General features: G+C 43.3%; 1 protein-coding gene across 2 annotated transcripts in view; it reads left to right on the forward strand.

The window, feature by feature from the left end:
* Positions 1-22,001, forward strand: part of GGCX (gamma-glutamyl carboxylase) — a 208,425-nt gene that overhangs the window by 43,845 nt on the left and 142,579 nt on the right. For both annotated transcript variants that reach the window (XM_069214370.1, XM_069214371.1), the window contains exons 3-6: positions 4,382-4,540; positions 6,109-6,274; positions 6,747-6,825; positions 8,082-8,188. In XM_069214370.1, the coding sequence (XP_069070471.1) occupies positions 4,382-4,540; positions 6,109-6,274; positions 6,747-6,825; positions 8,082-8,188 (511 nt within the window). The remainder of the gene's footprint in view (positions 1-4,381; positions 4,541-6,108; positions 6,275-6,746; positions 6,826-8,081; positions 8,189-22,001) is intronic.

Raw genomic sequence — 22,001 nt, forward strand, 5'->3', positions numbered from 1 at the left:
TTAGTTGGGACCCTCAATGAGAAATAACCAATTGTGCAATATTGCAAAGCCTAACTATGTGTTGACTGTATAATTAACTAAATCATCTACGATAGTACTATACCCTTGACTGGAAGGTAAATCTAAAATGAAATACATGGTCACAGTCTGTCATGGATTAGGGGCTATTGGTAAGGGCTGCAAATATCCTTGAGGGGATTATCTACTAGGCTTCCCTCTCGCCCAGGTTTCACATGTTGTTACATAATGCTGAAATGTGAATTCATCTCTGACCACCAAAAGTAACCTTTAACTAGATCAGTAGTTTTACGGATTACTTTATCCCCATCTAGTGGACGATCATGGCATTCACATAAGGACTTTTCTTGAATGTCTCTTGTGGGCAAGAACAATGCTCCATTGTGGTGAGATTGCCGATTTAATATCTCTCTTCTGGGTTCTTGTTTTGATCAGGTTAAAATTTCAGGAGTCATGGTTTTTCTGACTTCATCTTCAAGACCCACTAATGAAGTAGTACACCCCATCTTTGTTTCAGGCATAATGTGTTTTACCATGACTGGGTGTTTGTGTGGTTCTGTCTGGATCCAGGACAAGTCAACCGTCTTTCCATTTTTATTTCCTGGATGATAACTTTATCTCAGAGTCAAAATCAGCAAAATAAAGGGACCATTGTAGTAGTCCTTGTGGAGTTAAGGCCATTCACACTGTGCAAACTTGAGCTTGCAGTAGTGTAGTGATGGGCACATTGTCTCTGTGTTGGGGTGGCCACTTTTCCATGTTCAACTTTACCAGCAAAGTGGAAATCGCGGGCCTTTGATCTTAAGTGAAGCAGAAGTATCATATCAATCTTCTGAAATTGTGTGCCATTCAGTTTAACCCAGTGGTTCCCAAACTTTTTCGATCCCCGGCTCCTTTGACCTATTGGCCGTGTTGGCCACGGCTCCCCATTATGTTACTTTTTTTTGGCGGGTGGGGGAACGTAATCCCAGCCTGTACCTGTACCTACACGATTTACAGTTTGACTTCTTAATTCTCTCGTTCAGGTTCCTGAAAACCATTTATTTTAAACTATTTCTTTTCTTTTGTCATAGGGATATTATTAATGGTACTCTGGCGCCCTCCGCTGGTCACAATAATTAATGCAGGGGGTTTTGTTTCCAAAACCACGGTGAAAAGCTACCGATTAAAAGCACCTCTGAGTGGTTTCCAGACTGTGTGCGGCGCCCCTGGCTAATTTTGACGGCGCACCAAGGAGCCGCGGCGCACAGTTTGGGAACCACTGGTTTAACCTAAAGACCAGTCTCCCTCCATCACGCAGATAGAACCGGGCCAGTTCCTGGCTGTCATGTGCTACTGCAACAAGCAAGGCAGTGTGAGGGCACTGTACCAGGAAGTGCTAAAACTCTGCTAGTGACATGACCTCAAAGGGATCTCTCTGACAACCATATTTGGTGGGCTTGTATTTAGTTTTTTTTGGGACTTTGGTCTTCTATATGCCTTTCCGTCACTGCCACTTCTGCTCTGAACGTTGAAGAAAGTCAGGAGGAACTGAGCTCAACTGTTCCTGATAGCCCCAGATTTTACCAGAAGAGTGGTGTACTCCAACCTGCTGAGCCTGATCATTTGTCCCCTGTTGCCTCTATTTCTTTGGGATGAACTCTTATCTGAGCAACAGGGCAGGTCTCTGCACCTAAACCTCTATAACCTAAACCACAGGGTTGTAGAGCGAGTGGAACCGCGCGACTGGGTCTGACTTGCCCGCAGAAGTGGTAAATATTATTCTGGTGGTTCGAAACATGTACCAAGTCGGTTTATTTTGGTTGTTTGGGAATGTTCATGTCTTGAGACTATGGGGGTCATTACGACCCCGGCGGTCGGTGGTATAGTGGAGGTATTACCGCCAACAGGCTGGCGGTACCTACCTCTACTATTATGACATTGGCAGTTTGGCCAAAGCCAAACCGCCAATGTACCACACCGACCGCCACAGCGGTAATGACCACCGGGATGGAGATTTCAGTCTCCAGCCCAGCGGCCGTCACTAGGCTGCCCATGGCATTATGACCCCGCCCACCACCATGGTTTCGGTGGTTTCTGTACTGCCACTGAAACCATGGCGGTAGGCACTATCAGTGCCAGGGAGTTCCTTCCCTGCCACTAATAGGGGTATCTCCCCCCCTCAACTCTCCCAGGGTCCTCCCCCACCCTCTCCCGATCCTCCGCACATTTACACACATACACACACACCCATACACACATTCACCCACACATTCATACACACAGCAACACTCACAAACATACATCCAGGCACACAGGCAATCTCACGACATAACATGCACGTACACTCACACCCACTCATGCACACACCCCCACACACGCACATAACAGCCCCCTCTCCTGTTGGAGAACCCGACTTACATGCTTGCAGGGGGTCCTCTGGCAGGGGACGGGACGCGGCGCTGCTGCCAGCAACAGCGTCCACCAGCAAAACCCTGCCAGGCCATATCATGGGACATGATACGGTAGGCGGTGTTTTGCTGGCGTGGCGCTGCTGCTGGCAGCAGCGCCACCTTACCACCGTCCGCTGCCATGACCGTCGCCGGAATTCCGCCAGCCTTCTGGCGGAATTCCGCTATGGTCATAATGCCATGCATGGAAAGTTGGTAGCATCGGCCACGGTATGTTGGCGGTCGTCGCTGTGGCGGTAGGCGGCATTCGCCGCCAATGTCATAATGAGGGCCTATATTCCCTATTGTAATTAGTTTTGTGCACAGTGTTATTGAGTTACAGGTGCTGTCCGTACAGCTGTCATTTACACCAAAAAATTGGAGCTTCACACTCTGTATTCTTTTTTATTTTATTTATTTTTTACCAAAAGTGATATTGCCCTTCCATGTGGGGCAGTACATCATACTTTCCGCTTCCTTCTCTCTGCCACATTCCTTTTAAGAAGGAGGAGGCGCTTCAGCGGTTGGATCCAAAGATCTGAGTGGACAACCAGTGTTTTGTTTGATTCAACAATGCTGAGAGGGCTGTTCAGATGGACCGTCCTGTACATACAAATGTGTTATGCCTTGTCCAAAGAGGAGTCTCATGAGGGCTTTAGGACTCATTTCACAAAAGCTAGGGCTACCACCACATCATTGGTGAGAGATGTTCTGCTGTTGAACATTTTCCAGCTCCCACTTGGACATCCATTCAGCCTTCACCAGACATTGCTGTCTTGATGCTGAAGTCAGCAGGAAGGCGATTTTGCCTCCTTAGCCCTGCAATGACTTCCTTGTGTAAGTCCACTCATCAGACCCTTCGCTTTTAGGAGATACTGCTTTAGTATCTATTCCAAAGGTAAAGAATCTGCAGTTAGAAGCAAATGTGTTGCTTAACTTTGGTAACGCTCTTTTTGGTTGATACCCTACTTGCAGATTCCTCACTACAATCTCTCCTCCCCTTTCTGTACAGTGGACTTCTATGGTTCTAATAACGGCAAAGCTAGTTTTTTCATATTGTCATCCTTACCATCTTATACAGTTGATCTATGTCTGAGGAAGCTGAAGAGTTTCAGAAGAAAATTGGCATCAGCGCACTGGGATGGCCCAGTGCATGGCTTGTGCTGTTGCTTCTGGAGTCAGACCGGAGCAGCTATTGAGTCTGATAATGCCGCTTACCAGCACACACATAAAATTGCTGAAAAAGTTCCGGATCCAGTGTGACCCCTGCAGGAGGCATTTCAGTAGGTGAGGACTTTGTGGTTAGGTAGAGGTTCCCCCAGATAGAGATTTATCATAGTTAACAAACTTGTTCCTCTCTCTTCTGGCCAGTTCAGACAGTAGCACAGTGAAGGCGGATGAGCACATAGATGTACTCCTGGAGTTTCCTGAGTGACCCGGTCCCAGGCATATTGATCTGCCTAGTAGTTGGGCTGCCTAAAGGTGTTCTGTTTAGTAGTACTGACAGTTGTTGACATTCTTTCAAGCCATAGTTTTTACTAGTCGTTTTTGTTATTTCCAACTGTAGTTTTCTTTTCCACCATAGATTTAACAATGCATATTGGCCCTTACATTCTCACTCCACCATCTTACCTAAAGCTCTTCTAAACACATCTGTGGGGTGAGCTGCTCAAGGGTTAAATACCTGCATACTCTGACCGGAGTGCATTGAATCTCTGCCAGATATATCTATAACATGCAGCAGCAGAGATGACCCATTGTATGTCATAAATGCAGTGTGCTGCTTCCCAGGTTTTAAAATTCTTACAGATCTCTGAATTTCATACTTAACTCCTGATTTTTAAGTGTGGATTGCCCTTTGATGTCCCGCTTACTCCGTATTATTCTATCACTGTCGCTTACCAAGCACTCTCTCTGTCTCTCCTGCCCTTCAGGTTTGCTGATGGTGCTGGATATCCCCCAGGAGAGGGGCCTGGGTTACCTGGATTACAAGTACCTGGATGGGCTGGAGGTGTGTCGCTTTCCACTGTTCAACAACTTGGGCCCATTACCTCTGGACTGGATGTACCTTGTCTATGTGATCATGTTGTCAGGTGAGCCTTTATTGAACTGATCAACCGGGCCATAGTACTTTCATCCCCTTCTCCACATTTCACACACATCACTTTACTGAACCCCGACCTCTACCACTTCATACACCTTTCATTTCTATAGACCCCTAGTCCACAGTGTTGGTCTTTCAACCCTCATCACTGTTGAAACTTCAGCCTCTCTAAAGCAATGAATTCCCCTGCCAATCCCTGCTGTGTGATTTCCCGCCTTTCTATCACTGAATTGTGCTACATCACCGAAATACTACTTCGGCCTTTAGCATCTCTGAACCTTACCCACACGTATCAGACATCTTCTCCTTTCCTATACCTTTAATCCAAGGCAGTCCCAACTATAGACCCTTCCATCCTTCATATCACTGAAACACTAGCCCCAGAGGTCTCGTCCCACCATTTCCATCCCCAAGCCTCCTTCACATCCCCTCTACAGAACTTTCTGCACCTCCCACCCCTAATCTTTCTTCACGGTCAGTGCTGTAGCACTTCATGCCTTTCCCAACACGGAACGCCGTAGTTTCCGGTGTAGCACCTTCCTGCTTCCCTGTCAGTAGTCCTGCAGAATCCTTCAACACCTCCATAGCCTGTGTACCGGTGAATTCTGTTAGCGCCTGTTCTATCCAATCCTGTCACTGTCCCTACTTCCATAGAGTTATTAATCTTACTGTTTTTAAGTACTCCCAGCACCCAGTATAGTACCCCAAAGTATGGCTGTATTTCTTTGTCCTCCTGTCCATCTATCAGTGTGTTTCCCTTTCTGCCACTCCTTCTCGCGGTCTCTTCCGGACTCTGTCTTCCCCATTACCTCTTTCTCTGCCTCATACTTTGCATCTCCACCCTTGCCCCTGTCCCCCTTCTCGCCTCCTGTTCCCCTCTCACCTACTATCCCTCCTGCTATCCCATGTATCTCACCTCGCCTACTGACCCCCCTGCTTGTTCTCTTGCCCCTGCTTGCCTCCTGTTCCTCCCACTCATTTTCTGCCCCACCCCACTTGCTTCCGTTTTTGCCTATCTCAGCTTCTTCTCCCCACTCGTCTCCTTTCCCGTGCTCGCCTCCTGCCACACTTTACCTTCTGCTCCTTCCTCCCCTGCTGCCACCTAGCTCTTATCTTACCACTTCTATTTCCTTGACTGTGTGTGCCAGGGGATCAGCTTGCTGCATCCCTCATGCCTACCTGCTCCCATCCCCTTATCACCTATTATATGCACCCTGAGAATTATACGTGTGACTCCTTTTCTTGTGCTCTCATCTCCCTCCTTGCAAGCACTCTGGGGATCATGAATATTACCCCATCTTTATTGCCGTTCTTATCCTTTTTGTTCACCCTGAAGGGTTAAATGTCTGTACTCTTCGTGTATCCCTTCTCTCTCCCATCCTCTACCTGTGAAGGCTTCCTGAGGTTTATATAAGAGATCTAGATTGATGTGTAGCCCTGTTACCCACTGTTCATTCTCCCCTCTCTTTTCAAGCATCCTGCACATTGTGTCTGTGCCGTGCTTCCCATACCCACTCAATAACTTGCCCTATCAGCGCCTCCTTTCTTCTCTTTCAGGTGCCCTCGGGATCATGCTTGGCTGCTGTTATCGTCTCAGTTGCTTGCTTTTTGCGCTCCCGTACTGGTACATCTTTTTCCTGGACAAGACAACGTGGAACAACCACTCGTACCTTTATGGGCTGATAGGATTCCAGCTCGCTTTCGTCAATGCTAATAGATACTGGTAAGATTAGGGTACGGCGGAGAGAGTGGGGGGATCTGCCTCCTGATTGTTGGGCCTCTAAGCCTTGATGTGTGGGTGTGGCAGTCCTCTCTGGATTTTCTGTTCCCGCTGGGGATAACGGCCTCGCAAAGCAGGAGTCGGAGTGCATGGTTTGTGCTGAGGTCTCTGGATTTATGAAGCTAATGCTGAAAAAGTTCAACGGATTGTGATATAAATCTCTAGTTCTGAGAGGCTTGCATAACTACTTCATGTTTCTGAGGTTTCTAGAAAAAGAACTCCTTCATGTGCTACCAACCTTCTTTTTCTTAACCTCTTTACCATTCTGTGGTTTCTGTCTCTCGCCATTTCTTGATGTTTTATCTTGATGGCCACACATGTGGAATTGGGAACAATCTGCTCCCAAAATAACACTTCTTCTGAGGCAGGCCCTTTATGAAAGGTGAACTGATCCAAACTGGGGTTTCTCCAACAGGTCTCTTGATGGATTGTGGAACCCCAGGAAAAGAAATGCTCATGTACCACTGTGGAACTACACAATTCTACGTACCCAGGTAGGCAGTCTCAGGGGTGTTGAAACGGGATCTTTGTCTCTAAATAAGTTATTATGCTCTCACTGAGATACTTGTCTTTGCTCCCAGGCTGGTCCTTTCCATAATATAACCTGCATGCATATGGTATTTTTTGTATAGTGAAGGAAATATAACTCTGGTGCTTTAGTGTGATTCTTAATTGACACCAGATCGGTGGTGCCCCCAACTCCTGTCGCAGATTGATACTGACTGACAGAGAAACAAGGCATGTGATGAATGCCTTGTGCAGCCCACCCACTCAAACCACAAGAGGGAAGGTCGACTTTATGGTTCTGTTTCCGAGTACCAAAAGAGGATCCCTTGATCGCCAAGATTGTTCCAGGTGCCCCGCTTGTAATGACTATTACTCATTAGTAAACAAAGACTACAGAAATTAAGCAAAACTAGATTCATATATTGTCTTAATTGGAGCTCCAAGAGACAAACCTAGGGCACTCCTCAATTAAATTGTGACCGTGTGTATCTAAAGTGAGTGACCGTAGTGGTGAGGCTTCTGTGAGTCCAATTAAGAAAGGTCCAAAACCTGAAAAAAACCAAGAATAAGACATCTGCAATCTACCTTTGATAGGGGAATGGGTTAGAGAAATTGCTTTACGGAAATCTGTGCAGTAGCATCCATGTATCTTGACCTACTCATGTAAGTTTTAGTATACAGAGCAGACCTACCCTTTCAGTCATTTAGATTGCATTTACACTGTGCTTCATGCAACACGACTATAAGCCCCTGGCGCTGATACAGCAGGAGATTGAAGAACTGAAAACCGAGAATAAGCGAGCAATAAGACCAAATTGAATAGTAAAAGCTTTAAACACAGAAATCATAGCCTCCCATGCACCACCCTACCACGGACATATTGTTAAGCATTAGGTATTACTCTCAATCCTTTAACTTTAAGCCCTAACTTTTAATATTAAATAAGGAATATTCAGGAGCTATGCAGAATATGTTGGGTACCGTGTTTTTAATAACATCTCAAAGAAAGTATTGTGGAAGGAATGTTCTACTGTGCAAGTTCCTTGTCTGTGAGGCTAAGGTGGCCCCTTCATGTTGCACTGGAAGGTAGGGATTTGTAATCCTGTGATAATTTAGAAATAGTATCATCATTCTTATCAAAGAGGTAAGCACTGTCTGAGGATATCAGAGATCGAAGTGTGGTTTTCCCTGATTTTTTGTCATTTAACCCTTATTCCCTAGTGTATATTTGTTTCTTCTGCAGATCTTCATTGTTTACTTCATCGCAGGCCTGAAGAAACTGGATGCTGATTGGGTAGAAGGATATTCCATGGGCTCTCTTTCACGACACTGGCTGTTTGATCCTTTCAAGTAAGGACTTGTGTGTTGGGTTGGAAGTGGGGTATAGACCTTATCCCCTTTTTTAAACCCCTGAGCCATTACGTTTGGATGAGGTTCTAGCCTGGAATAGGACACTTATGTTTTTTTCTTTTTTCAAAGTGTGGTAGGTTACGTTCGGTTGAGGCCCTTTAGTGAAAAAGATGATTGTGCAAACGGTCAGAAGTGGGATTGGTCGTTTGCTTGAAAAACTCCAATTTCACAGTTGTTTACAAAAGTTAAATTGGTGTTTTCTTTTTGTATCCTCTTGATTTCTTTTTTTCTGAAGGTAAAATCAGAAAAAAAGTTTTCCTTGGTGTAATGGCAAAAGAGATCTCCCACAGCCAGATCCCAGACAAATGTAAATCCTAGGAACCTAGAATTACCACTTCAGATGTAGAGGGTTAGAGTATTTAGACATCACAGTGGGAAGGAGTGTTGGATTTATTTTCCTTATTCTCCTTGTATATACACCACACAGACGATCACCCTTTCATCATAATACATTTAAGATTATGCCCTATTCATTTAACTGTCAGGATCTATAGCTAGATTCCAGTCAGAGGTTTCTGCTCCTATAACTGTTAGATGTATGATTTTGGAATTGCCAGTTGCTTGGTTGCCTTCAGGGTTGAGTGCATTCCCTATTTTCCTGCATAATGAGGTGGGAGGGACTTGTTAGTGAGACTGAAAGCTTCTGAATTGACTGTGCGCCTATTTCTGTTTCTTCGTGGCAAATTTGTACGAGTTATTAATATGATGATAATGGTGACTGATTCTTGTAAAGCAGGAGTAGTTACTCTTCCAACGGTGTCCCAAAAATGTCTGCAAATGAAGCAGTTACGTGACCTAACAGACCTTTACGGAATATGAACTGATTGGCTTCTGCACAAAGACATAAGGGAGTGAATTCCAAAGTTTAGGTGCCAATTAATAAAAGGCTCTGACCCCTTGTATTGCTTTGAAAATGTGAGGAACCCCAGTAGAGCATCTGAGAAAAGTAATCTGCACCTGGGTATGTAGGGACGAATCCTTGATTGTACATATGCCAAGCCTTGTTTGTAATACGCTCTAGACCAATGCAAACGGTTTTACAGATGAGACCGTGCTACAATGGTAGCCTATGAAAGTACCTTAACTCAGAGGAGATGTGATGGCGTGGGGAGAGACACCAATATGCTTTTACCAGGCATATTCTAAATCAGTTACAGCTGGTAAATGGAGCGCTTAGAGAGTCCAAGATACAGAGAATTATAGTAATCAATGCAGGAAATGATAATGGTTCTGATTGCTGTACAGTGCATATTGACGGAAAATAGATTTGCGCAGCACATGCAAGTAAAAAAAGCAAGCGGAAGAGAGCATTTTAATTTCCTTCACAAAAGACACCGTGACGTAAAAAAAATACACCCGGATTTTCATTGAATTCCTTGAGAGGAGGAGCTTTATCGAATTCAGGTGGATACCAGGAGGGGGATCAGATCAAAAAAGCCCCTCCAGAATTAAATAGCTAAGTCCTGTCACTGTTAAACTTGAGAGAGTTGCTTTCATCCACGCTACAACAGCCAGTAAGATGACTTGAAATTGTGAGTGGAGGCAGTAGATTTGTCTGCTAGCAAAACCACAATTGAGAATTGTTCATGTAAGACATCACGGAAAATCTGTAACTTTGAATAAGGTAGTCCAGAAGTTTCATGTAAATGTTTAAAAGTATGGGGCTCAGTGAAGAGCTACAACTAAGCAGCTTAGTTTTTGAACAATAAAGTTTCAAGATGTTTGAGTTTGATTAGTCAGAAATGAAAAGAACCACTTCAGTGGTCTGTCACATAGTCCACCTGAATGTAATCTGTTGCAGACTAAGTCATGTTAAGCATTATTTTAGACCATACTGCTGCACCTCATCCTTGTTGGAAATTTCTGCAGAGTTATCCCCAAGGTTCTTCTATTTTTCTTACCCTCTTCTTGTTGGCTTTAGGATTGTGGGCACTTTACCACTGCTAATCAGTGGTAAAGTGCATGTGCTGTCTCCCCTATAACTTGGTATAATTTGTTTACACCTGTTTGGCTTATTTTATTTACTTGTAAGTCCCTTGTAAAGTGGTATACCAAATACCTAGGGCATGTAAATTAAATGCTACCAGTGGGCCTACAGCGCAGATTGCGCCACTGACGGAACTAGCCTTTCTAACTTGTCTCAGGCCTGCCACGGCAGGGCCTGCGTGCACAGTTTACTGCCACATTTACTTAGCAAGTTAAACTACTTGCCAAGGCCTAAACTCCCTTTTTACTACCCCTAAGTCACCCCCAAGGTAGGCCCTCCATAGCCCGCCTGGGCAGGTTGCTGTGTATGTAAAAGGTAGGACATGTATTTTCATGTTCTACATGTCCTAGTAGTGACAAACATCCTATGTCGCTTTTCACTGCTGTGAGTGCTGCTCCTCTTGGGGGTTTGCATCGAAAATTCCCGTATATATGACTAAGTGGTCATTTCTGATCAATAAGGAGTACTGCAGCCTGACTACAATCCACCCCTGGGTCGGAGTGACAGCTCCACTTTGTGCATACTTTCCAGACAGCCATAACGCAAGAAAGGCTGGGTTTGACAGAAGAGGTATTTGCATACTGATAGTCATCCTGGGTTGTGGAGAGAGAGGGTTGTTCACACCTTACATGTCAAAAGGCTGTGTCCTGCCCTCACATAATGGACTGATCGCCCCTTACTGATGTCTGGAGACAGGGCTGGGTTGAAAGAGTGTTGTGCTGAACTTGCAAGGGTCCTTTTGAAGTTGCCCCCAAACAAAGGCATTTTGAGTATAATTCGAGGGGCTCTGCCCCCCGATTTTAGAGCACTTTCGGAACTGGGACTGAGCCTCTGCCAGAAGGACTGCTGGACTGCAAAAGGACTCATCTGGACTGTTCTTCTGCTTGTTGCCCTGCTACCTGTTGTTGCAGGGTGGCATAAAGGCCACATCAGGATTGCTTTTGTGCTTGTTGTATTGCTTCCAGCAGCTCCCTGACTTTTGGAGGACTGAGGCCCCAGAGGGACTACCAGAAGTAACCGCTATTACTGGTTTTATGCGCTGGCCTGCTGTCCCCCATTTTGTTCCCCACAGTGCTCTCCAAGGGCTGGTGGGCCGCTTCCCCCCCACCAACCCCTGTTCATTTGGAAGCTTGGGGCTCTCTCTCTCTCTTGTTCACAACAAGTGCGGAGAAAGAAGTGCATGGTGAGCACTTTGGTTTTCCTGGAAAGGACGGGTGTGTCTCAGTCGTTTGGTCCAGGTGTGTCTCAGTCGTTTGGTCCCCTCTCCCTCCACTGCAGCGGGTGGGCTGCACAAGAGGTGTGCTCTGGACGGGTGTGTCCCTGGCTTTGTGTTACCAATCCGGAGTGTGAACTAAGCATCCTCAACGAAGGTCCCGATCCTGCCATTTCTGCCGGGAATTACCACCTATCATATAATAGACGTGCAGGTGCTCCGGATCCATGTGTTTGCTGTGGTAATCTATAAAACAGATATTAGTGATGGTGATATCTTGTGGGGTTCTGTACTGCTAATGATATTTGGTGATTCATATGTTTATTCATGATGTCCATGCACTTATAATGACAGATGGTGATTCCTGTAACATAATGCTGCTGTTTTATGCCCTGAGTATAGGCCCTGATGTCGCTATGTATGTTGTGCTGATTCTTGTTTGGTCACTATCACCAGTAGTACTGCAGTACTCAAGTAATGGACATAATATTCATAACTCTGCGTTTTGCCAGAGGAACCGTTCACTTACATTATTGGAGTTGCCTAATGTTTATTCTCATGACCTTGGCATTAGCATGATACAGAGCTTTACTGCAGTAACTGCATTTGGTGGATTATCTGTATAATTTATGTCATTGTGCAGGCTTATGATATTTACAATATAAGTCTATAATTTTTTATAACCATGTGTGGAGTCTCCTTTGTGGTGTATTTATTGTGTCACTGGTGTGTGTGTTGCACAAACGCTTGACACATTGCCTCTGAGGCACGCCTGACTGCTCTGGCCAAGCTACCAAGGGGGTGAGCAGGGGTTATCTTTGGTGTGTAACGTACTCACCCTGACTAGAGTGGTGGGTTCTGCCTGGCTGAAGTGCATACCCTATCCAACTAGAAACCCCATTTCTAACAATCCTTGATTTAGTAGCGTACAAATCTTGTCAGTCACTGCCAATATTGCCTCCTCCATTCCGTGTAAAGGGCGAAATTCTGCCTGCTTGGCATCAAGAATGTGTGCAGCTGTGTGCAGAAGCAAATAGGGTGCCTACGCATGTCACAGGGTTCACTGTATAAAAAACAATGCAGCTATGGTTATTCATTTTCAGAATGGCTCCTTGATTTTTTTCTGCGAGGAGACCCCTTGTGGATTTGATTGATATCTGCAAGGGGACCACCTGTGTTTTGCAGCACACACACTGAGTTGCTCATTATTGGAGTAAGAGGCAAGAACAGATGCTTACATAGTCCAGCATCCCTCAGGATTGTTATTGTTTTTGCCTCCTCAAGCCGTTGAATGCCCACCTTCTGAAGGTTATGATTTCTAATTCTGATGTGGATCCCTTACTGAAATAAGAAGGTTTACTCACCATCAACAATGGTTCTCCAGTTCTAATGTGAGGCATCCTCCCCACATTCACAAATTAAGCACTTATCCTTTCTTCATTAGATACTTCACAGAGGACTCCCAAATAAAGAACTGAGATATAAATTCTTCCTGATGGCTGAAGTCTCGACAGAAAACAGACTAATTACTGTAAAATCAAATTGTAAGATGAGCAGACCACATTTTTTTGTCTGCTGATGTTCTGATGTGTATTCTGTAGCTGAACATTCTTAAATGCTGTTTTAAAAAAACAGAGGTATAAAATGTGTTTGAATTTCTGATGTCCAGGCTGATGGCTGGTCATGAATCTGAGGAGGATGTCTCAGTGGAGAGCTATGTTTACTATTCGGTAACCTTTGCATACTGGATGTGGTAGTGTATTCATATGGCACATACACTGGTTTGTCTCGCTGTATGTTTATTTCCAATGTTGATTATTGATTGCATGTTCTGCTCTCTGTTCTGCTAGTGTTCTGAATAACTGTTAGAGTCAGTTGTTCTGAGACACTGGCAGAGCAGGTGGTGCAGTTGTGGGCATCCTTAGATGAAACTATAATAAATCTTCCTGAATTTTGCTTCCGTGTCATGTCTCATCATTGGCACATTTTGGCGATGAGGAGCCTGCTCAATTGTTTGAAGCCCACAGACATCCATCCTGCTGTGTTTTTAAGGCTCGTCTGTACCTTGGTTGCAGTGAAGTACTTGGGATCTGGTTCTCTCAACTCTGGGATTTGAGCTGCAAGTGATGTCGTACCTGCATCTGGCTGAAGTTGTGCGCTGTTATTCGGAGCGTACAACCTCGTAAGGCATTGTTCTTGCGCTCTGGCACTGTGTCCCTGCATGGTCTCTGTCATGTGCCGGATGCTGTTTGTGCCCATGCTAACTCACTGCAAGTGCTTTCCTTGGCACCCAAGGCACACTGGGATACTGCTAAGGCATGACATCATTGTGCATTGTTTTAATGCACAGCCATAGTCACCCGTTATGAATCAGGAAGAGTTTATTGATTAGCAGTGGAAATGTGGAAGCATGTGTGAATACCTTTCAAAGATTAGCTGTCACTCACATTATTGTTGAAGATAGCAGTTGGCTCAGGTTCTTGCAAGAAGATAAGACCATTATTATTCTTAAGTGTACTGGCGCAAGATGCATTTATTTACATTTTAAAGAAACATTTGTTGGTTCTCTGGATTCCTCTCACTAATGTAATTTTATAATTGTAATTGATGCCACTCATTTTTTAGCCCAAAAAGGAAAGTGGCTCTTTGTAGTCATTAAGGGCAGGAAGGCCAACAAATCATTGACATTTTACTAAAGGTGGATGCCCCACCTGGATATTTTGGACCCTGGAATGAGTTTTCAGAGGCCTTTGCAAGGATTTCTAATAAATTCCCTAAACCCAGTATTTTGCTTGAGATATGCAATTTTTTCAGACTAAAGCAAAATGCTGACAAAAGTGTTGAATATATTTCTGCACTAGGGTTATATCAGCATCAACCTGCAATCTCTGCGTCTCGCTTGATATTTATACCAGGGATCATTCTGTTTACAGATGTTCAGAAAAAACATACAGTAACTTTTACTTAGCTGTAGAGATCAAACCTTACCTGAGGTTATTAACATGGCCTAAATCATTGTGCGATCTATTGTATCTAGCAGGTTGATAACGTCAGAAACGGGTGAACATGTGATCCCTCCTGTAAGATCAGTTTCCAAAGCAGATTCTGTTGGTGTCATCTCCATCAAAGATAGAGGAACTAAATTTGGTCAGAAGAGGTGCACAGGTGTTGTTTTTTTTGTGAATCTAAGACACGTTAGTAAAAATCTAGCGTGTCCTGCTGTTACCAAATGCGGTAAGATTTGTGGTATACTTGGTCATTTTAAGAGTGTTTAGCTGGTATCCTCGAATTCCTGCAAAGTCAACGGTATTGAGCTGGATCATAATCAAATTGTCAGTAACTTGTCCAAAGTTGTGCTCACTATTGAGGCTGGTGATGACCGCACTGGAAAAGCTAAAGATCATTGGTTTGACTTCGTAATAGGTGATCAGAAAGTAGTAAAGATGGCTGACTAAGGAGCACCTATTGCCATTATTTCAGAAACTTTATATTTTGACAGATGGAACAAAACTCCTCTCAGGAAAAAATATCTATCCCAAGGCATTTGGAGAACAAGTTATTGACATGTTGGGCTATTTTGTAGACACAGTGACTTGTTTTGAAAGAAGTACTTTAAAGAAACTGGCTTTTCGACGGTGAGAGTACTGACGCCTGTCACCCAGACCTCCGTGCCAGTGTTTTAACCTCATGCAAATTGCATGTCGAGTTGGATACACTCCCTGGTTAAGGCCTGATTTACTTAGATGTCCCTAGTGTATGGTACCCAGGGTACCAGGGCGTGTAAGGCAGAGTGTCCACTCAGGGCTGCAGCACTGTGTGCGCCACCCGTCATGTAACAAAGTATAGAATGGCTCCCAGCCTACAACTACAGACTGGAGGGAAGTGTTTTTACTGCCAGTTCAGCTTTGACATTGAAACCAGTGGCAAAGCTGCCCTATCCCTTAACATGATATATGTCTCCCCCAAGGATGACCTATGAAGTCTTATGGCAAGGAGCTGTATTTTGTTAAGTGGGACATATATTTTTTGATATGTTTTAATAACAACACCTCCAAAATTGTATTTTGCTATGGGTAAAGTTAGTATCCCCATTGACTAACACAGAATTACTGGCTGGCATTCCAACCCAGCTAACTTCTGAATGGGATTACCTTACTGCGTCATGCAAGGTATCTAATTAATCATGGCAATAAATGTGACCTGATGGCCAGATCGAGCTTAATGTCACTATTAATGTTAAGCAACTTTAGAAAGTTGCCACTCTGTGCCTCTGCTAGTCCAGTGTCCTCACAAAGGCTTACACACACAGATAACTTTTTGCCCACCTGCAGAGGCATGTGCGCGGCTCCCAGACTCAAACAAAGGCAGTTGCCACAGAGTGAGGTCTACTTCCTCTGCCAGGTGATCACTCTGGGGGGAAGAAGGTCAGAGGGGATGGAGTTTAGGCCAGAAGGCGAGCTTCAAGGGGGAAGCCACCTTTGATGGACCGCCAACCACAATACCCCTGCATTTTGTTCTTCTACAAAACATGGAGACAGGGCCAGAGAGGGTAAAAGTTGCCCCACACCGGTTTTACGTGGGCCTGTAGCCCCCAGGTAGCCACAACTCTGGGGTGGCCTACCAAGCTCTTGATGACCGAGGAAGGGTTATGCCATCTTGAAAGGGACAAGAATATGGCATTCTGGGATAGTCAGATGCCATGCATCACATAAACTTTGTCATTATGTAGAAGGCAATCCAGTAGCCTGTTGGCTAATGACCGCATGATCCCGTTGGGCACTTTCCTGGGATAAATATGGCACCCTTGGCACCCGATCCTCCGATTACACTGGAATCGGAGTGAGGACCAAAGAAAGACTTAGCAGCTGCCCTTGGACCTGCACAAAAAGAGGCTGCACGCTCAGAAGGACTGCACCTGCTGCACTTTGGCCTTGCAAAGTTTGGACTGTGCCTATGGCTTGGGAAAAAGTTGATTACAGAAATCCCAAAAAAAACAGTGACTGCAAGGATCAGTCAGCTGATCTACTGGAACCAGCTTCAGGAACACAAGAGCTGAAAGAGGCGAAACCGACAGGTTGGTATCCACCACAGACGTTTTGCAACCAGTCACCGAGCACCCGAGAGGACAAATCCAAGCCAGCCAAAGCCTGCCCCCTTGTCTACTGAATCTGGGAGTGCTACCCAGGACCGGATTAGTCCTACCCGAGGGACACTAGACCCCACCAAAGGATTTTGCTCTAAATGTGGTGCAGGACTCACCAGTATTCCGGCATCGACTGGCCCTCTACTGCAATGTAGAGGACTTTGAGGGACCCTGACCTCTGTGGCCAAGTTCGCCCCACTTCATCTGTGGACAGAGGAACAAACACAAGGCAGCCCTGTCAAAGCACTGCATCCGGAGCCTCTTTTGCCTGCATCTTTCAGCATCAGCACCACTCCATTGATGTCTATTAGGCCATGAGCCACATCCTCAAACTTAGACCATTGGTACCACTCAGGGGATGGTTTCTAACATGATTTTTTTGCAAGCTTAGAGATGAAAAATATGTGATAGGAAGTAATCACTCTTTGTCTTTTGTCTGATATTATTGGATTAGCAACCATAGCTGAAAAGAAAAAATAATGGTTCTCATATTATTGATAAATAGCTTACAAATTAATCATAATATGTGGAAAAATAAATCTAATTCCACCACATTGGTTAAATGCAGTATAATTGACAAATAATTAAGATTATTGTAATAATAACAATATAGTTCTTACAATAATAACAATAAAACTTAATTGTGTTCCTCATATATTGATATAGATTATATGCATACCTTTTACTTACAATTTCAAATAATAGTGGTCAGATCTTACATAGGCAATGTTTGTCATGAGTGAATATCAAACCAATTTTTCGTTCACACTCATCGTCGTCATCTTCTTCTAAATAGGTGTCATCATTCTCCTTGTCTGTTTGATTTTCATAGGTGTGAAGTCTGCACATGTCAGTGCACTTGAGGTCATTTAGACAGCAGACACATTGGCAGTTTGTAGTTCCTAATGCAATTGCAAACTAGTAGATCTAACACAGCCTGAGGTGCTGGCTGCCCCTCCATCCAGTCAGATACCAGTTGCTCTGCACCCTCTCCCAATTGGACTAGGTGTCTGTGGATCATTCAGAAGAGATCTCTTGCTTATAGCGGCTTGATAATTTGCATGTTTGGCATGTTTCTTCAGACAGTCCCTTCAAGGTGGAAGTTGATGACTGTCTATCTCACCCTTCTTTGCGCAAAATAGGTGATATCTCAAGTCATTCATGTGATGAACTGAAGACTTTGATGCTTACAACCAGCATTAGAATTGCTCCAATTTTTCCATTAGTTCTTCATAGAAATCCCGTTGGTCTCCGAGCTGCAAATATTTTTCCTGTGTATGTCTGTTGGCAGACAAAATTTTGAATTCACTTACTTTTCCTTTTCCCTCAAATGCGCTTACTGCTTCACATCGGTAAACGTATGGAGACCTATCAGCTCAACAAACATTTGTACCATGAGTTAAAGCTATTTTTCCAATGTCAAGGACTTGCATGCGTATTTTAGTACCACATTTCAGAAACAATTAAACCATGATTCTGTCATGGAATCTCAAACACATAATAAACACATTGGTGTATTATGAGCTTATCATTACTGCCTCATAACCTTCATTAGCAGCGTGTGCAGCATGCAGCAACAAGTGATCAGGGCTCGAAAATCCACTCGACCCCTCACATTGGCAAGTCTTATTTGATCAGGTTGGGCTATTTTTAATACTTGCTCCTCCCTTCTGGCGAGTTAACAGTGAACAGGTGTTCTGTTCAGTTGAAAAGTGGAGGGGCAATAAAAGATGCCTTTAAATCTTGTTCTTATGTCACATTTGCTCTGTGTTCACAGACAGAGGTCAAAAGTCACTTTTTCTTGCTATTAATTTTCCTTCTGACTGCAGACTTCAAGGACTTTGTAAGGTGAACTGTGTGACCTGCTTAGAATGTAAAATAAAAAGATATAGGGTGTCTGTTTTTTCCTAATGCACAACATTTAAATGACTAAGTCAACTGTTCAAACATTTCAAAATGTATTACAGTAGTTGTGAAAGCCCTTTTTTATATTTCTGTGTGATGAAAAAATATTTTAATAGTATGAAAACAAATCAGAGTACTTTATATGTTGATGTGCAAAGGATATGTTTTCTGAAACCCGATTTTTCACAGATTGTTAATACACTACATAGTTTTATCAGTAAAGCTGCAAGTTAATGGAGAGGTTTTTTATGGACGTTTCTTGGAAAGGTACTGCGTGTAGATGACAATATGTTACCAATATATTTAAATATATTTATTATAATTGAGTGTTTAAACAAACCGAGAAATACTCATGCCCTGATAGCTATGTTGTTAGTAAACTAAAAGAAGTCCTAGGGTATGTGGGCTAGACCTCATGGGTATGTGGGCTAGACCTCATGGGTATGTGGGCTAGACCTCATGGGTATGTGGGCTAGATTCTTGTGATGCACGCAGCAAACTTTAGCCTACTTAAATAAACAAAAGAGTTTTTTTGTTCTGTAGAAATGCTGAGCTTACATATTTGAAGGTGCAAGAATTAAGAAAAAGGCAACTCTGTAAACTATTTGCCTAGGATCACACAATTTGAGAGCCGTTTACGGGTCAAGTACACTACATGTAGGTCGAGTAGATTAAGTTACTCGACCTGCAGGTCTAGTAACATTTTTATGATTTTTTTTGAGCCCTGGCGATCATCTGCTTCTTCATGTGTACTGTTGAGATTGGGCACTTCGTGGCTCCCTTCAGATGTGATTTTGTAGCATTTATCTTCACAGTTTGCAAACAGTGTTTTATTCTCAAGTTTTACAAAATTCTCTGGTTTCCTCCATTTGTTAACAAAAAATGTGATGAGAGTTGTTGTATTCCTTCCAGTCTGACAGTCTGGGAAGCTGAGATGCTCTGTAACTGGTGCCCGAGTTCTTCCCCTCTGTCCTTTCTCGCTGTCCTTAATAGATATCTTGTTGCACGTATCAAATACTACATAATTTTTTTGGGGGGGGGAGGGGTTGGTCTCTTATTTCCTTCTTGCAAAGCTATGGACAAGACAGACATAACCACCTCACCAAAGTTTGATTCCTCTGCCTTTACTCTCTGAACAAGAACCATACCATCTATCAGCGTGGCTGAATTTCCAGGTATTTCCTCTGCAGGTTTTTCTGCAAGTATGTTGCTAACACAGCTTTGTTTGTCTTTCGTAGCAGACCTTTTGGAGTTGCGTAAGTCCATGGTAAAGGTCCTAATGATTGAGACTACTTCCACCATTTGAACGTTCTGATTCTGTGCTGTCACAGTGATGCGACCAAATAGTGCTTTGTCTGCTTACATGTGTTCGGTACTGCTATTGCTGCCTTCTTCTTCGACATGTTAGTGAAGGTTTTTAGTTTGTTTATTTTCATTGAGTGATGAAACATCTTAATATGTGGATTATTCTCAAGTCGCTCAAGTTTGACGTCTGTATAGCACTGTTCACCTATTTCATGCACCTTCTTTATGTTAAATATTATGTCTTGAAATGCCTTTTTTGCCATGGAGAGACTAATAAGATCATGTGGGCCAAAAAATTGGGTTATCCAGCTTGGAACCAGGCTAATAGCTCTGGTAACAGTATCTTAGTGTTTTTCCTATAAAGTTTGGATCTTGCCTTAAAAACACTTTGGTGGCGAGATAACTGTCCAGAGTATCCTTTCTGGCCCCTTAAACCTCTGTCCTTTCTTACTTGGTTGCCCAACTCTGGCCAGAGTTACAGAGCTAACTTTTACAAACTTTTCAAAAGTTTTCCAAAATGTGTGTTGGCTAGTGCTTGTTTGCGGTTGATATAAAAGTTATGTATTGCTTCTAAATTCTGTATCTCATGAACCCTCTGCTTGATTTTGAGGTTTAAAGTTTATTAAAATGCTTAAAAATATGTCTGGTTTCAAACTGGAATGGCACAGCGAGGTCAAAAACTGATGGATTAAACCCAGGTCTGTCACTGGGGTGAATGTTTGATTTGTTCCGCATTCTGTCCATCATATGTTCTTATTGCATTATGTTCAACTTATGCTGACATTTCTAGTGAGGTTTGGTTGAATTGGTTAAGTACTGATAGTTTGTTGCTAAATGTCTTGAAGTATGTGAGGAATGAAGGAGAGAAATATGAAGATTGGTTTAAAACCCTTTGCTCAAGTAGCTGGAGAACTGTCTTAGTTGGTTTATGTTGAGCATGATGTTCTTATTCCACCCATGTCGTTGAGGTATTCTTTAATTAAAGTGGCCCATGAAGGTAATCTTGAGGTTACTGCAACCATTCGTAATCTCAAACAGTTTTATTGGTGGCCATCACTCGACTATCAAGTCTAAGTGGGTGCCTTCCTGCACCCCTTGTCTGGTTTCAGACAAACATTGGAAGACTTTTGAAAGTCCCTTGCATATGGGCCCTTTGCAGTGGTTCGCCATGGAATAAGTTGCCACTTGATTTTGCTGGATCTTTTGAGTTATTGCCTGCAAGTGAAAAGTATATGTTGGTCTTTGTGGACTATTTTTCTTTGTGAGTATATTTTGATTTGACCTTTTAAACCAATATGTATCTTCTGGGCTAGTTTTTTACAAAAATGTTTTCAATTTTTTCAAATTGAGGGGCTACCTAGAGAACTGGTCACTGATAACGGCACACAGTTTAATTCCACCAAGATGAAACATTTGACTGATGGCTTCCAGATTGAAAATTTGCAAGTCTCATTGTGCTCATCTACTTCCAATGGCCTAATAGAGCGCATTAATAGATTTTTTAAAAGAAGGAACACAGTCATCTTTGATTTTCTGCAGAATTATTTTTGGAATTATTTAATTACTCTTCATAGTACCACGAGTTAATCCCCATTCTGGTTATTGCATAATAGATTGCTCAACAATCCCTATGTCCTGACTGGGTTAAAGATCTTAAGGGTAGTCCCACCAATTCAGGAGTTGGTCTTAGTATTCAGGAGAGAGTCAAGAGTAAACCACCTACCACGAAGTCCAGTTTTGAGCTCAAACATGTCACAAAGAATTGCTATTTGGATATTGGGTTCCTATTAAAAACTCAGCATAGCTAAAAAAGGAGAATCTTAAGTTTATGTTACCAGTCAGGGTTACCAGAATATCTAAAGGTACACTGTTATTGGAGGGAAAGTGTTGGTGGAGTAGGAGAAGCCTTGTTAAAGTTTCATCTGATCAAGCCAAGGAAATTTTGATTGCGAAGAAAAATTATGATTCTTATCTTGATAGTTGTTGATGGGTGGGTGGTGATGTTGCTTTACGCTGTCCCACTGCATCTTCTAGTACTAGCGATTTTGTCACAAAGTTCACCTTGTTCTGGTGGATAATGTGATTACTTGAGTGGCTTTGAAGTCACAGATGCATCTTCTTCTGTTGTTATATCAGGTGGTGCCTCTTCAAGAAGTAATTCTTCTGGTTTGCGTGGTTCAAGGGTTCCTTAGAAGAGGTT

Source organism: Pleurodeles waltl, chromosome 11 (assembly GCF_031143425.1).
Source record: "Pleurodeles waltl isolate 20211129_DDA chromosome 11, aPleWal1.hap1.20221129, whole genome shotgun sequence".
In the NCBI taxonomy this organism is placed as follows: Eukaryota; Metazoa; Chordata; class Amphibia; order Caudata; family Salamandridae; genus Pleurodeles; species Pleurodeles waltl.